The following is a 14576-nucleotide window of genomic DNA, read 5'->3' on the forward strand; positions in this document are numbered from 1 at the left end:
TTTGAATGGACAAAAGATGGACAATAGACACCTGTAAACAATAGGTGATTTAAACTGTGTAAATGAGTGGACCGTATCAAATGAAACTATGTGTGTTTGTTTATTTTTGCTATAGATAGATCTTCTGCAGACTGGAAAAAAATGCACATCAAAATCCAGGCAGGTAAGTTATCAATTTTCTGAAACATAGACTTCATATAACTTTTATATATTTAGGTCCTGCCATGCCTTAAAACTTTCCTGGATGCATCAGTTTGTCTGTACTAACGGACTAATAGTAAATGTTTGGGTGTAAAAACGGCCATATTTTTCAATTCCTTCAGATGAACCTTAAGCTATTTGAAATTTAACACAAAAATTTCCACGATCAAAGCACCATTGATTATTGGTTTAAAGGAGGTTCTTTCACTTGTTTTTTTATCTGTCAAAACAAAAAAAGAATTGCATGACCTGAAGGGTTTAGACAAAACAAATAAGGTTTATAAGGGGAAATAATAAAAAAAAAAATGTGCATGGCATGTCAAGACAACTGTTGAGTTCTTTTTAGCAGGTTGATCAGAATTATCCGCAGCAATACACCTAATCGCTATTTATTCCATTCCCGATAAGTTCTAAAATTACACAACTTTTTCATCCAGTTGAAGCTATCTGGGACCCTGTTTTATCAATTCGCCATGCAAAATACTTTTTAATGATACCTGTTTAAACTACCGTAAATACTTCAAACAAAATATTTTTTTACTTCAATTTTAATTTTGAAAAAAGTGGATCATATTATATCAAAGTTTCTCGATGATCACTTTCTAAAGTTTTTCCTCCCTCAGCTCACTGCTGATGACCTCCATATTCGGCCCGCGTGACCTAAACAGGAAGTTGTATAAATGACTGTTTTTCCAGGAATGGACTAAATAGCGATAAGGTGTATCCTGACAATGTATGTCATATCAGACCCCCCCCCCAAAAAAAAAAATAAATAAAAATCTCTCAGTCCAGACATTGAAAAAACCCATTAGAAAGTGTTATTGGAAATATTTATATAGTGAACTATCACAATTAACGAGTACTTATGACAATGCACATTATCGGTGTTTTCTATACCTTAAAAGGCATTTTTAACTGATACAGATGAGAAAACTGTAAATCGAGCGCACCTTTCCGACTTCTGTTGCTTTATCTTGGCAAGATTGAAGATATTGATTACGTATTACATTACTTTTTGGACATTCTGACTGTGCTTTGAAATAACAACTATGCTCTATGTCTCACAAAGAACCCGAAGAATATACATTTAACTATCGCGGCATTTTTCATTTGATTTCTGTATTCTGATTTTTTTGATTTTCCACAGCAACCAAAGGGAAGTAACTGAATCTTTCTTCTTTATTTGACAAAACGATTTTTAAAATAAAATTTATTATTTTTAGCGTATAGGTCTGCTTTAGAATATTAAATTCATTTAATGCTACTTAATTTTTAAACTGGTTATAATTTTGATGCCGGAAATATTTCATTCTGTAGATTTACCGGTCTCCGAAATCGCAGTTTCGTTTTGCAAAATTTCAGATTTCGAAATCATAGCAGAAGCTATTTTTACCTCTGACAATGTTTTGATACTTTTAGCTAATTCTGTTTAAAATGGAATTCCTCAAGGATTTGGCAAAGTCTCTGAGAAGTGCTAGAACTGTTGAACTTCCCGATGGTAACGAAACATTTTGTCTTGATAAATTAATTTGTCTTTTTCATACATAAGTTTCACAACAAATGACAAAAACATTATGTGAGGAAGTAATTAAATGTCATGAATATAGAATAGACATGCTTAGTTTGTAATATCTGTTGTTATTTTTAAGAAAGAAATACACAATGTATTACCCTTAAAAGAATAATAAGAGCAGATTGGCTCTTACATTTTTGGAAAATGACGCAGTCATTGTTCCATAACTGCCGACCTGATTTCTCTGCCTACCGCGCTTGGTTTCGTATTTACTAATTTCAATACAAACTGGAATGTGCTTGTGTTATCATTATGCATGAGCATTGTGTAGTAATCAGCCAGGAACCAGTTTACAAACTAACTGGTTTCTGTTTGTATTCCACTACAGTCGAACAAAGTGTTGTAGTTTGACAGGAACCAGTCCAGAATTTTGTAAACTACAAAACGTAATCGGTTATTATCATTCCCTTTTGGTGTTTCATACCGACTTATATGGTTTGAATAAGCTTAAGACCCTTCAAACTTTAATGTGATAGGTATATTTAAGACTGTTTTACAAAAGGATGAAACTGTTTTGCTTTAAAAGTCCATACATGTGATGGACTGTGAAACTCAGATCAGGAGATTTGGAAATTTTGGTCAGGAGATTAGGACTCAGATCAGGAGGTTTTTTTATCGACATAAATTTTGTCGTAAATGTAACCATATGAAGTAGAAATTGTGTTTTTTCTACAAATTGTAATATGTTTAAAGAGCCCTTATTGCCTTTCTATTTGAATAAAATAAAATATTAAGAAGAATCTGTTTCCTGTTTAGTTTTGTTTTGTTTTTGATAAATGATTGTTCACTGCTTGCAAATAAATCATTATATTTACATGTATCTATCTTATCTGTATAGATTTTTATTCATGTCTCCATCTCCTTATCATTGGTAAATGTATAGACAAATAAGAGAGAAATAGCTACATGTTTGTTTGCAACATCATAAATTAATTAAAAAAATAACAAACACTAACAGTAGTACTGCATGGGTTTTTTAAAAGCATTATGAAAGTCTTATTTGTAGAAAACCTAAAAAGACTTTAACATTGTAAAATGTTTTGCTATTCCTAGCTTACACAATAAAATCTTATAAATTCTAACATCTACAATTCTCAAACCCAAGGTTTTATAATCCCAATTAAACTAACTAGAAATTTATTAGTCTTAATGTACATATTGTATGTTCCAATCACATAATTGATAAACAGATTTACAATATAAACTTCAATTTAATCCTTGAAAGGAGGTCTAGATTGCTAAAATAATTTATAAATTTAAATATTTTTATTTGTCCCAAAACATTTAAGTTCATTTAATCAACATCCGTTTATGATTATTAGATTAAAATATTAATCATTAATAGTCTTTTTACAATTTACATTTTTAAAAGCAAAATAACTGAAAACAGGATAAAACAAAGGGAAGTAACAAAAATATATTTCAATATTCCCAATACACATCGTTTTTATAACACAACAACACAACGGCAGTTAGCCAGAGGTAAACATTGTTGATTACCAATATGTTTGACACCCCAGCTGTCAAGTGAAGCCAATTAATTATACATCTTCTTTGATGTACAGGTAAAATTTAACACAGGTGTCAATTACACCCGTACAGTTAGTTAGAAATGATCAAATATGGCGGCTGAAAATTTTCATTCATGAAATATTTCATACACGGGAGTTTTTTCTCCTGAACGGGAGGACGGGAGGAGACCCCTGAAAACGGGAGTTTTGTACTCCCGTCGGGAGGTTCACATGTATGAAAGTCGTACTATAGTGATATATGTTATGTACGGATTTCCACTCTCACCGGTTAATTTCTTCTTTTACACGTGCTTTTGAAACTTCCTGTTTAAATGTCGCAAGTTTTAAAATTGTTTTTTGAGTGAATTAAACTTATTTTAACAATCACGAAGCGTTCCGGAATCATTTCAAGCAGTTTCTTCTTCCTTTTGATGATGGAAAATAGGTTTTCTCAAGAAAATACTGCAAACGATCGCAGAAGAATTGAAACGTACAAGTCAAGTCGGCACCTGGTTAAATTGGCATCTAGTCAAATCGGCACCTATTTGACGTCAATTCGGCTTCCAATAATATTTATTATAATATTTTCTATTCAATTAATTAATAACTGTTACCAAGTACATAGTGAATATTAGGTAAACAACGAAACCAAAGTGAATATGTTGTTGTGTATAAAAGTAAACAACGAAGCTATTGTTTTAACCATTAGACAATTATTAAAATTAAATGGAAAACTATGAGTCCCTTTCAATAAATCAAACTTTCATGCCAAATAATTAGCAAATTTTAGGTGGTTTTTTTCAGTAATGTTTAAACAGCATTAAACAAACAATCCTGTAAAAGACTCAACTGGTTAAATAATGCATAAAAATATCCAATATCTCATGTATTAGTCCAAATAATAATGACGTCTGACAAGGCTATTTTATTTTTTTCTGGGACGCCTTCCTAAGACGTTCGTAGGAAGGCTTCCTAAGAAGGCGTCCCAGAAAAAAATAAACATAGCCTTGTGGTCATAGGAAGGTGTCCCAGAAAAAAATTTAAAAAGCCTTGCCAGACGTAATAATTATTTGGACTACTCATATGTATCATTAAAAATACACCAAAAAATTCATGTAGTTGAGAAAAATAAATACATACAAAATGTACATGAACATCCAAAAAAAGTGAAAGTTAGTATTAACTCTTTTTGCTTTAAAAATTTACAACTGCATTTAAGTATTGAATGCTTTTTTTTTGTAAATTCATTGAGGTGTAAAAGCGTTGACCGAAGTACTTTTTGTATGAAGCGCGTAAGCGTAAGCGCTTCATTCTAAAAATGTCGGTCAAAACACGGTCAACGCTTTTGCAACCCTATGAGGTTAATACAAAAAGAAACATTCAATACTTATAATTACTTTTTTTAGCTAGGATCATGAAAACATGAATTTTATTACTTTTTTATTCAATTCATCTGTGCACTTTATTGTGGGACCACGTGTTATCATGAATGAAAAGTTTTATTGAGTGATGCAATTGCTTGAGGAATAACATGTGATGTGCAGTTAGCCAATCAGAATAAAGTATTATAATGAAACATATATCAAATGTAATTATAACAAAATACATTATGTTGTAAGAGTTATCTCCCCAAACACTGTTTTTCTTGTGGCCACCTCTCCTTCGTAACCGTAAAAGATTTTATTTTACCAAATTGCTCGTTACATATTTAGGATAAGAATATTCGTTTGAACCATAGCTCTATGGGGACTCCATATGAGAGTTATTCCCCCTTTTTCATTTGATTCAAGCGATATGCATTTTCAACTGGTAAACCATAACTGATAGAGACCTAAGGTCTTCATGAGGTCATTGGTACTAAAAATGAAAATGAGGTCAATGTCAAAGGTCAAGGTCATATTATAAATTTTGATTTTGGCTTATTTTCACTTCTTTTCAAATACTGTATGACATTTTGACAAATAATTTTTCATAAATTATTAGTTGCGACATGTCCTTACTTGTATATTTTGGTTGAAAGGCTGCGCATACAATAAAAGGGAGTTTTTGTCCATCTTACATTTAAAATTACGCTTCAAGTGGTAGTACTCATTAACCAAACATATTAAAGACCTAGCTAGGATATTTTGATTCAAGGTCCATGGTTTGTGACCTTGAAATTGAGGTCAAGGTCATAGGTTAATAGGACGTCATAAAGCCATAGGAACTAACATTTTAAACTGATTTTTCATATTTCAATATAAAAATAGATCTTTTCTAGTGGAAAGACTTCAATTGTTCTCTGAACAATTTGTTTTTAATTTACTTCATATTTTTTGGGAGAAGGGGGTTCAGACTATGTGGTATCAGGTCTGTTTGCTCCAATACACTTTCGCACCTCGCACGTTCACACCCAAGGTTCGTTCGCACTCTACTCATTCGCGCCCAATTTTAATTCAAATTCAAGTTGAATAATTGGAAAATCATGATTGTTGTTTTAAATTGCTTTGGTGTAAATACTGAATGTATTAATAGCTTGGTATGAGTAAAACATTGAAGATTTTAAAGGAAAAACACAAAAGATAATTGTTTTTAAGCCCTTTGATCTGAAACAACGAAACAATAAAATATAGGAACCAAAATATAGCAATCCACTATTATAACCAAAACATGATAAAATTTATTCAACACACAGAAAAAAAAATAGTCAGAATCTCACTTCATTATGAAAGAGGTCAATGAAACAAAGTATAGCAATACACTAACCAAAACATGATTAAGAGTTATTCAACGCTAAATAAAACGTTGACAAAATACCACTTTATTTAGAAAGGATTATTATTATCTTTAACAATACGCTATCCAAAACATGATTAAGATTTATTCAACACAAAAAAAAAATGCTGTCTCACTTTATTTTGAGACAATGACAACAATTTTACTTATAAGAAAACACTTGCTTACAGAGTTATTAAATACAAAACCAATTAAGATTAGTTGCGAACATGTAGGGTGTGAAAGTGAAAGGGGGCGAACATGAGTTGGCGCAAACGTGAATGGGCGCGAATGGACCCGGATTCAGCCTATGTACCAGTGATAAATATAGAAGCCTTTCCAAGGGATTTATTTGTACAATTCAGGTAGTCTTGACCTATTCATTTGTCTTAAAAAAAAAACGAGCCAGTTGGCACCTTCACTTCACACACACACATATACGAATATCAATTATAATATGCTTACGAGACATGTTGGGCATTGTTGCATTGTTAAACAAATTACGGTATGTGAAAATCAAGACTTGCATAAAAACTATCCCAATATTAGAGACAGTGGCGTCATTTTTCTTCAGAGCTTTCAGCTCTTTGATTTAAATTAGTATTGTTTCCACAGCCATAGCCATGGCACAGGCACAGACTATTTCTCGATTTATGTTTTTTTCACTGTAAAACATTTTCAATTATGCACACCTTAGATATAAGTCACTCCTCTATAATGTTCTGTAAGTTATATATACATGTAAGTAATAATTTCCTGAACAACTGATTGGTGGGTGACCAGGTGGATATAAACAATTTAAGGCAACCATACAGCCTTCAACAATGAGAAAATAACCTTACCATAAGGCATATGGTCTGCTTTGAAAGACCCCGGCAGAAAAATACAAACAATTCACATTGAGAAAACTAATTATATGGTCTACAATAGTCTTTAGTCTTTAGTAAGTGTCCCAAATGACACTGTAAACACTTGTGTACGTTTCCTCTTTTGTAGTTTCTTCACATATGTAATGTTCACTCATGTACTTAATTGAAATGGTGGCTGGTGCTTAAAAATTTTTGACTTAATTTTGATTTAGATTTATAGTGTTTTTTGCTATATAGTGTTTTTGAATCTACCAGACTCTGTTAAATAATTTTCCAGATGGCAAAATATCTCATTACGATTGTCTCTATTAATGTCTTCTTCATCGATTCCTAGTAAGGTGTCTAAATCCATGTGTATATTTCCTGTAATAAAGTAAATAGATGTTCTCATCCTCTCTTTAGCCTCCTCATACATTGTCATAGTTAGAACAATGTAAAAGGTAGTGTTCTACAGTTTCTGGCTCTTCACAGGAACAGTTTTTGTCTGATGATGGTATGATTTTGGATTTATAATCATTTAGATCACCATAACCTGTTCTCAAACTAGTAATAATTGAAAACAACCATTTGGATGGTAAATCTTTTGATATTTTTTGACAATCTTTTTGATGATAGTTATAATAATTTCTGCCACGTTGACTTGATTCCCATTGGTTCTGCCATTTTCTTAAAACACTTTCTCTTGCTGCACGTTTAATATCCTGCCTGGTTACTTCTGATGGTTCTTCTATTTTTTCAGCTCCTTTTTTGGCCAGTGAATCAGCAATGTCATTCCCTTGGATATCAGCATGACCAGGTGTCCATTCAAATTCCAATTGAGGTCTGACTATCTGAAAAAAGTGTAATTGAGTCTGTGTTTTGTCTGTTTTCTGATATTAAGAAGTGGTCAACAACAAGTTTAATGGCAATCAGTTCTCCGAGTAGTATTGATCCTTTCTTGGATACAGCTTTACTAATTTCAATTTGTGTTTGATGGTCTAATTATTCATGTTATTTATTTAACAAACAGTTTACTAAGAAAATGAATATGACAGACATGAAGAAATGACAATCACTAAACTACTGGCTCCAGCCTCAGACTTTGGACAGGCACTTAAAGACTATGATATTGAAATATATTATATTTTACTGCTTTTTAGCTCACCTGGCCCGAAGGGCCAAGTGAGCTTTTCTCATCACTTTGCGTCTGTCGTCGTCCGTCGTCCTGCGTCCGGCGTTAACTTTTACAAAAATCTTCTCCTCTGAAACTACTGGGCCAAATTTAACCAAACTTGGCCACAATCATCGTTAGGGTATGTAGTTTAAAAATTGTGTCCGGTGACCACGCCAACCAACCAAGATGGCCGCCATGGCTATAAATAGAACATAGGGGTAAAATGCAGTTTTTGGCTTATAACTCAAAAACCAAAGCATTTAGGGCAAATCTGACATGGGGTAATATTGTTAATCAGGTTAATATCTATCTGCTCTGAAATTTTCAGATGAATCTGACATTCCATTGTTAGGTTGCTGCCCCTGAATTGGTAATTTTAAGGAAATTTTGTTGTTTTTGGTTATTATCTTGAATATTATTTTAGATAGAGATAAACTGTAAAAAGCAATAATGTTCAACAAAGTAAGATCTACAAATAAGTCAACATGACCAAAATGATCAGTTGACCACTTTAGGAGTTATTGCCTTTTATAGTCAATTTTTAACCATTTTTCGTAAATCTTAGTAATCTTTTAGAAAAATCTTCTCCTCTGAAACTGCTGTGCCAAATTATTTGAAACTTGGCCACAATCATCATTGGCGTATCTAGTTTAAAAATTGTGTCCGGTGACCCGCCAACTAACCAAGATGACTGCCATGGCTATAAATAGAACATAGGGGTAAAATGCAGTTTTTGGCTTATAACTCAAAAACCAAAGCATTTAGAGCAAATCTGACATTGGGTAAAATTGTTAATTAGGTGAAGATCTATCTGCCCTGAAATTTTCAGATGAATTGGACAACCTGTTTTTGGGTTGCGGCCCCTGAATTGGTAATTTTAAGGAAATTTTGCTGTTTTTGGTTATTATTAGCTCACCTGGCCCGAAGGGCCAAGTGAGCTTTTCCCATCACTTTGCGTCCGTCGTCGTTGTTAACTTTTACAAAAATCTTCTCCTCTGAAACTACTGCGCCAAATTGAACCAAACTTGGCCACAATCATCATTTGGGTATCTAGTTTAAAAAATGTGTGGCGTGACCCGGTCAACCAACCAAGATGGCCGCCACGGCTAAAAATAGAACATAGGGGTAAAATGCAGTTTTTGGCTTATAACTCAAAAACCAAAGGATTTAGAGGAAATCTGACATGGGGTAAAAATGTTTAATAGGTCAAGATCTATCTGCCTTGAAATTTTCAGATGAATCGGTCAACCTGTTGTTGGGTTGCTGCCCCTGAATTGGTAATTTTGTGGAAATTTTGCAGTTTTTGGTTATTATCTTGAATATTATTATAGATAGAGACTGATTATTAGAGATAAACTGCAAACAGCAATAATGTTCAGCAAAGTTAGATTTACAAATAAGTCATCATGGTCGAAATGGTCATTTGACCTGTTAAGGAGTTATTGTCCTTTATAGTCAATTTTTAACCATTTTTTTTAAATTAAAGTAATCTTTTACAAAAATCTTCTCCTCTGAAACTACTGGGCCAAATTCAATCAAACTTGGCCACAATTGTTATTGGGGTATCTAGTTCAAAAAATGTGTCCGGTGACCCGGTCCACCAAACAAAATGGCCGCCATGGCCAAAAATAGAACATAGGGGTAAAATAACGTTTTTGGCTTATAACTCAAAAATCAAAGCATTTAGAGCTAATTTGACATGGGGTACAATTGTTTATCAGATCAAGATCTATCTGCCCTGAAATTTCCATACGAATTAGACAACCCTTTGTTGGGTTGCTGCCCCTGAATTGGTAATTTAAAGGAAATTTTGCTGTTTTTGGTTATTATCTTGAATATTATTATAGATAGAGATAAACTGTAAACAGCAATAATGTTTAGCAAAGTAGGATTTTCAAATAAGTCAACATGACCGAAATGGTCAGTTGACCCCTTTAGGAGTTATTGCCCTTAATAGTCAATTTTTAACCATTTTTCGTAAATCTTAGTTATCTTTTACAAAAATCTTCTCCTATGAAACTACTAGGCCAAATTAATCCAGACTTGGCAACAATCATCTTTGGGGTATCTAGTTTTGAATATGTGTCCGGTGACCGGACTATCAAATCAAGATGGCCGCCACAGCTAAAAATAGAACATAGGGGAAAAATGCAGTTTTTGGCTTATAACTCAAAAACCAAAGCATTTAGAGCAAATCTGACATGGGGGTAAAATTGTTTATCAGATGAAGATCTATCTGCTCTATAATTTTCAGATAAATCTGACAACCCATTGTTGGGTTGCTGCCCCTTTTAAGGTAATTTTAAGGAAATTTTGCTGTTTTTGGTTATTATCTTGAATATTATTATAGAAAGAGATAAACTGTAAACAGCAATTATGTTCAGCAAAGTAAGATTTACAATTAAGTCAACATGACCGAAATGGTCAATTGACCCCCTAAGGAGTTATTGTCCTTAATATAGTCAATTTTTAACAATTTTCATAAAATTTGTAAATTTTTATTAACATTTTCCACTGAAACTACTGGGCCAAGTTCATTATAGATAGAGATAAATGTTAGCAGCAAGACTGTTTAGTAAAGTAAGATTTACAAACACATCACCATCACCAAAACACAATTTTGTCATGAATCCATCTGCTTCCTTTGTTTAATATTCACATAGACCAAGGTGAGCGACACAGGCTCTTTAGAGCCTCTAGTTTATGAACCAAATTTCTTGGTCATATATAATATTATTTTGTTCATGTTTCTTTCTTTTTCCAGACAAATCCTCTGCATATTACATGCTGATGTCTATGATCATTGGGAACCAGTACAGGTTTGAATTTAATATATTTTCACTGCTTCAGTATGCCAACTAATTACCTCCTAAAAACTTGTTTATATACATGTCTGACATTCATGTGGGCAGCAATTTTAAGAAGATTGCAAAAAAATGTATTTACATTGATATTTCAAGTATTTAGTTTCATGGTTTTGCTAAAGTCTGCATACAAGTCTAATAGAAAATTTGCATTCCCTTGAACACTTAAAATCATGGTTTGCGAAATCTTTGAAAGTCTGTATCTGATACAATATATTAATGTCTTTATGAACATATGATGAACAAATGAATAGTGATTTTCAATATATCTTTGAATAAAAAGTATTAACAATCCATTGCACCTGATTAAATTGACTATCAACAAACTGTAATGAGAGCCACCATTTGTAAAATACTTTATATAACCTTACAGTTTACATAGGAAGCTGCAGGAAAGAATTAATCAGACTGGGGGTAATCATGATGGAAATGTGACATAATGCTGGCCAAAAATGTGTTAGGGTTATAAATATAACTCACTTTTTGAAACTTTTAATATGATTTAAACATAATTTTAAATTATTAAAAAAAAAAAAAAATCACATTTTAGTCTAGACAAATGAGAAAATCGCAAAAATAAATGCACACAATAATTTCTGAATTTACCATGTTTACAGTATTAATGTTAATTTGCTCAAAGATTTTTTTTTATAGGTCTGTTTCAGATTTACTGTCAGGACCAAAATTTGATGTGAATTATGCCCATGGTAGACCAAACAGAAATCTCTTACATATTGCTGCTAAGTAAGTAATCAGAAAAATAAATTGATTCGAAAATAAAAAGAGAATTACAGAAGGGGAGGTAACTCAAATTGCAATTTTTTAAAAATATTTTATTTTCAGAATTAAATCTGTGGGATATGCATCAATGAGATATCTGAGAACAAATATATATCACGGGTCCAATGTAAATGTCAAAGTTTTGACACCTTCCCCCAATTTTTTTTATAACTTCCCCAGTTGTCAAATAAAAATGTTGTTTTTGTTGATATCTGGGGAAGTTTCATCAGCATTGTTCATTTTGAATTTTATATCTAAGAAGATTGTTGTTATTTGATTACCCATATTAAGTAATTAATTATATTGAAACTTTAAACTATTATTTGCAAACCATATGTTTTATACAAATGAATTAGTTCGTTTTATCTTTTAGTTGTGGCAGTTATGAGTGCCTTAATATTTTATTGAAGAAAGGAGCCAATGTAAACTTTCAGGATGCGTCAGGCTGTACTCCACTACACCTAGCTGCTAGAAATGGGTTAGTATTGTATACACAAATGCTTTGATGTTCTTATATCCTCACTTTTTTCTTAGACAGAGCAAAAAAAAGAGAATATTACAGAAAAGGGAAGTAACTCTTAATTTACTGTAAATTCAGAAAATATTGCAATGTTTTTATTATTGCAAAAAATGGGACATGGTTATAATCGCAATAATTTAATCTCCCATTTTGAAAATTTATACATAGATTAATGGGGATTTTTCTCAATATCGCAAAAGTTTAAATCGCATTTTCCTTTAAAATGACAAAATCACAAAAATATATGCACACAATAATTTCTGAATTTACAGTAATTGTATCCAAAAACCCAAAACTACCAAAATATGTAAAAGTATGGATACTTTATATCTATTCAAATCAGGAGGATTCAGTAATACTTGTTGGATACTAAATTTCATTGTACATTTTGTACAACTACTATAACAAGTGAACCACAAATTATAATGTTCAATTAATGACACCTGTTCTATAAGGTTGTATGCAAACTAGGAAAACTACAAAATTAATAATATCCATAAAAAGTTCAACTGAGTCCATGAAAATGGCACCCAAGAAAACAAAACATCAGTAGACAATATGGCATTAATGGTCTTGTGGTATATCTGGATGTCCTGCGTTCTATCCTTGACCAGGTAATACCAGAGACTTAAAAATTAATGTTTTCTGCTTCTCCTCTGAAGATTCAGCATTTAGCATTTTAGGTTCAGTATTAAGGTATATGATTAAAGACTACTTTGATCAGAGTCAAATAATCCTTTAAATTTATTACAGAGCAGGGATCATATTCAAACAAGAGAGTTAATTGGTACACGCACCAAATTTTGGGGCCAAAAATATGGAGGTTTTTGGTGTAAAAAAAAATGCAAAATATTATATAAACAATCTGTATGTTGAGTTGACTTTTTATCCTTAATTGCCAGAACTGGTCCAATCCAATTATTTATGATAATGCTATATAATATAACTTAATTGTGCAGTTGATGAATATACTTTAAGTGCAGTTGATGATATGGAATATAATCTAATTCATTTCAATCAAAACTTGATTTTGAAACTCGTGACTATTAAAGAAGGTTGCATCTACCAACAAAATATTTGTATTCCTAATCTCAGATATGGACTTAAAGGCAGCCTTTCACCTCATTTACTCATCAATGAATTTGATGTCAAGATGACATATTTTTAGGACCCTTGATTCTGACTATTACAGACGCATCTACTGACAAAATATTATTTCTCCACAAGTTATTTCTCAGATAGGACTCATATATGAAATGTAGGTCAAGATAACCTTATTTTTATCAGGACTCCTTGGTTTTTCAAGACGCATCTATGAACAAATCTCATGAACTATGACTTATACTTCCACAGATAGATGGAGAGCTGTAGTGTAGTAATTAGTGCATCGGACTACTAACACAAAGGTTCATGGTTCATTCCCCGTTCAGGGGAGAACATTTCAGGGATTGAACTTTCAGCTCTCCCTTCAAGACACTATTTGCAAGTGTGGTCTTGAGAAACGATGATAGTCCGTCAGAATAGTACGATAAATGGCTGACCCGTGGTAAGAGGGAGCCATATCTCTTGCACGTTAAAAACACCCTTGTAGATTTCAAAACAGAGAAGGATAATACCACTACAAGGCTGCTCTCACACCTGCAAAGTGGAAAGGGATTAATATAAGTTGCAATAACTTGTTTTCCAATCCACTATAAATAAATATGTTTAAACTAGATAGGTGGGACTTTAATTTGTGATGGACAGATGAAACACCATATCCCTTCCCCAACTTCGTTTGACAAAAGATATAAAAATCTTAAAGCAAACAAATATCAAATTATTCCTGTAAGTAAAGGTTGATAAATCCTAGACATTTATAATGTTTTCATTTCTATTCGGTTTTGGTGAAATTTAAAAGTATCAACAAACAGGCATCAAAATAGGAATGTAGCTTTGTAATATATTTAACTAGGAATTCTGCTCAAACCAATGTGAATGGTCAACTTGAACTTACTACTTTTTATGAAAAATATTGATCATTGTTGAACACCTAATGGTGGCTTGAAGTTGTAGGACAACAATGAAAACGTTCCATATTTGGGTTTTATCATGTATTGATATTAATATTGTCTCATGTACATTTACTGCATATCCCCTTCATATTTTCATTGGGTTTATGACAGACTGAAAAACTGCTTCATACTACAACTAAAAATCAGAAAGCTCCAGATAGTATAGCATATATGCAAATTATTCACTTCGTAACAATTGACAAATCCTTGACTAAAATTTTTATTTCAATCTGTTTGGTTGCAGTAAAATTGCAAAGTATTAACAAACACCAAGTGGTTATTTCAGAGTTTTGAAAA

At 32.2% G+C, this 14576-nt stretch overlaps 1 protein-coding gene across 2 annotated transcripts in view; it reads left to right on the forward strand.

Annotated features, from left to right (window-relative positions):
- The first annotated feature begins 1560 nt into the window (after window positions 1-1560).
- Window positions 1561-14576, forward strand: part of LOC134686745 (E3 ubiquitin-protein ligase HACE1-like) — a 43591-nt gene continuing 30575 nt past the window's right edge. For both annotated transcript variants that reach the window (XR_010101656.1, XM_063546469.1), the window contains exons 1-4: window positions 1561-1699; window positions 10826-10880; window positions 11580-11669; window positions 12079-12183. Coding sequence is in view for 1 of the 2 variants with exons in the window: in XM_063546469.1 (XP_063402539.1) it covers window positions 1636-1699; window positions 10826-10880; window positions 11580-11669; window positions 12079-12183 (314 nt within the window). In the remaining variant the exon portion in view is untranslated. The remainder of the gene's footprint in view (window positions 1700-10825; window positions 10881-11579; window positions 11670-12078; window positions 12184-14576) is intronic.

This window comes from Mytilus trossulus, chromosome 10, assembly GCF_036588685.1.
Source record: "Mytilus trossulus isolate FHL-02 chromosome 10, PNRI_Mtr1.1.1.hap1, whole genome shotgun sequence".
Classification (NCBI taxonomy): Eukaryota; Metazoa; Mollusca; class Bivalvia; order Mytilida; family Mytilidae; genus Mytilus; species Mytilus trossulus.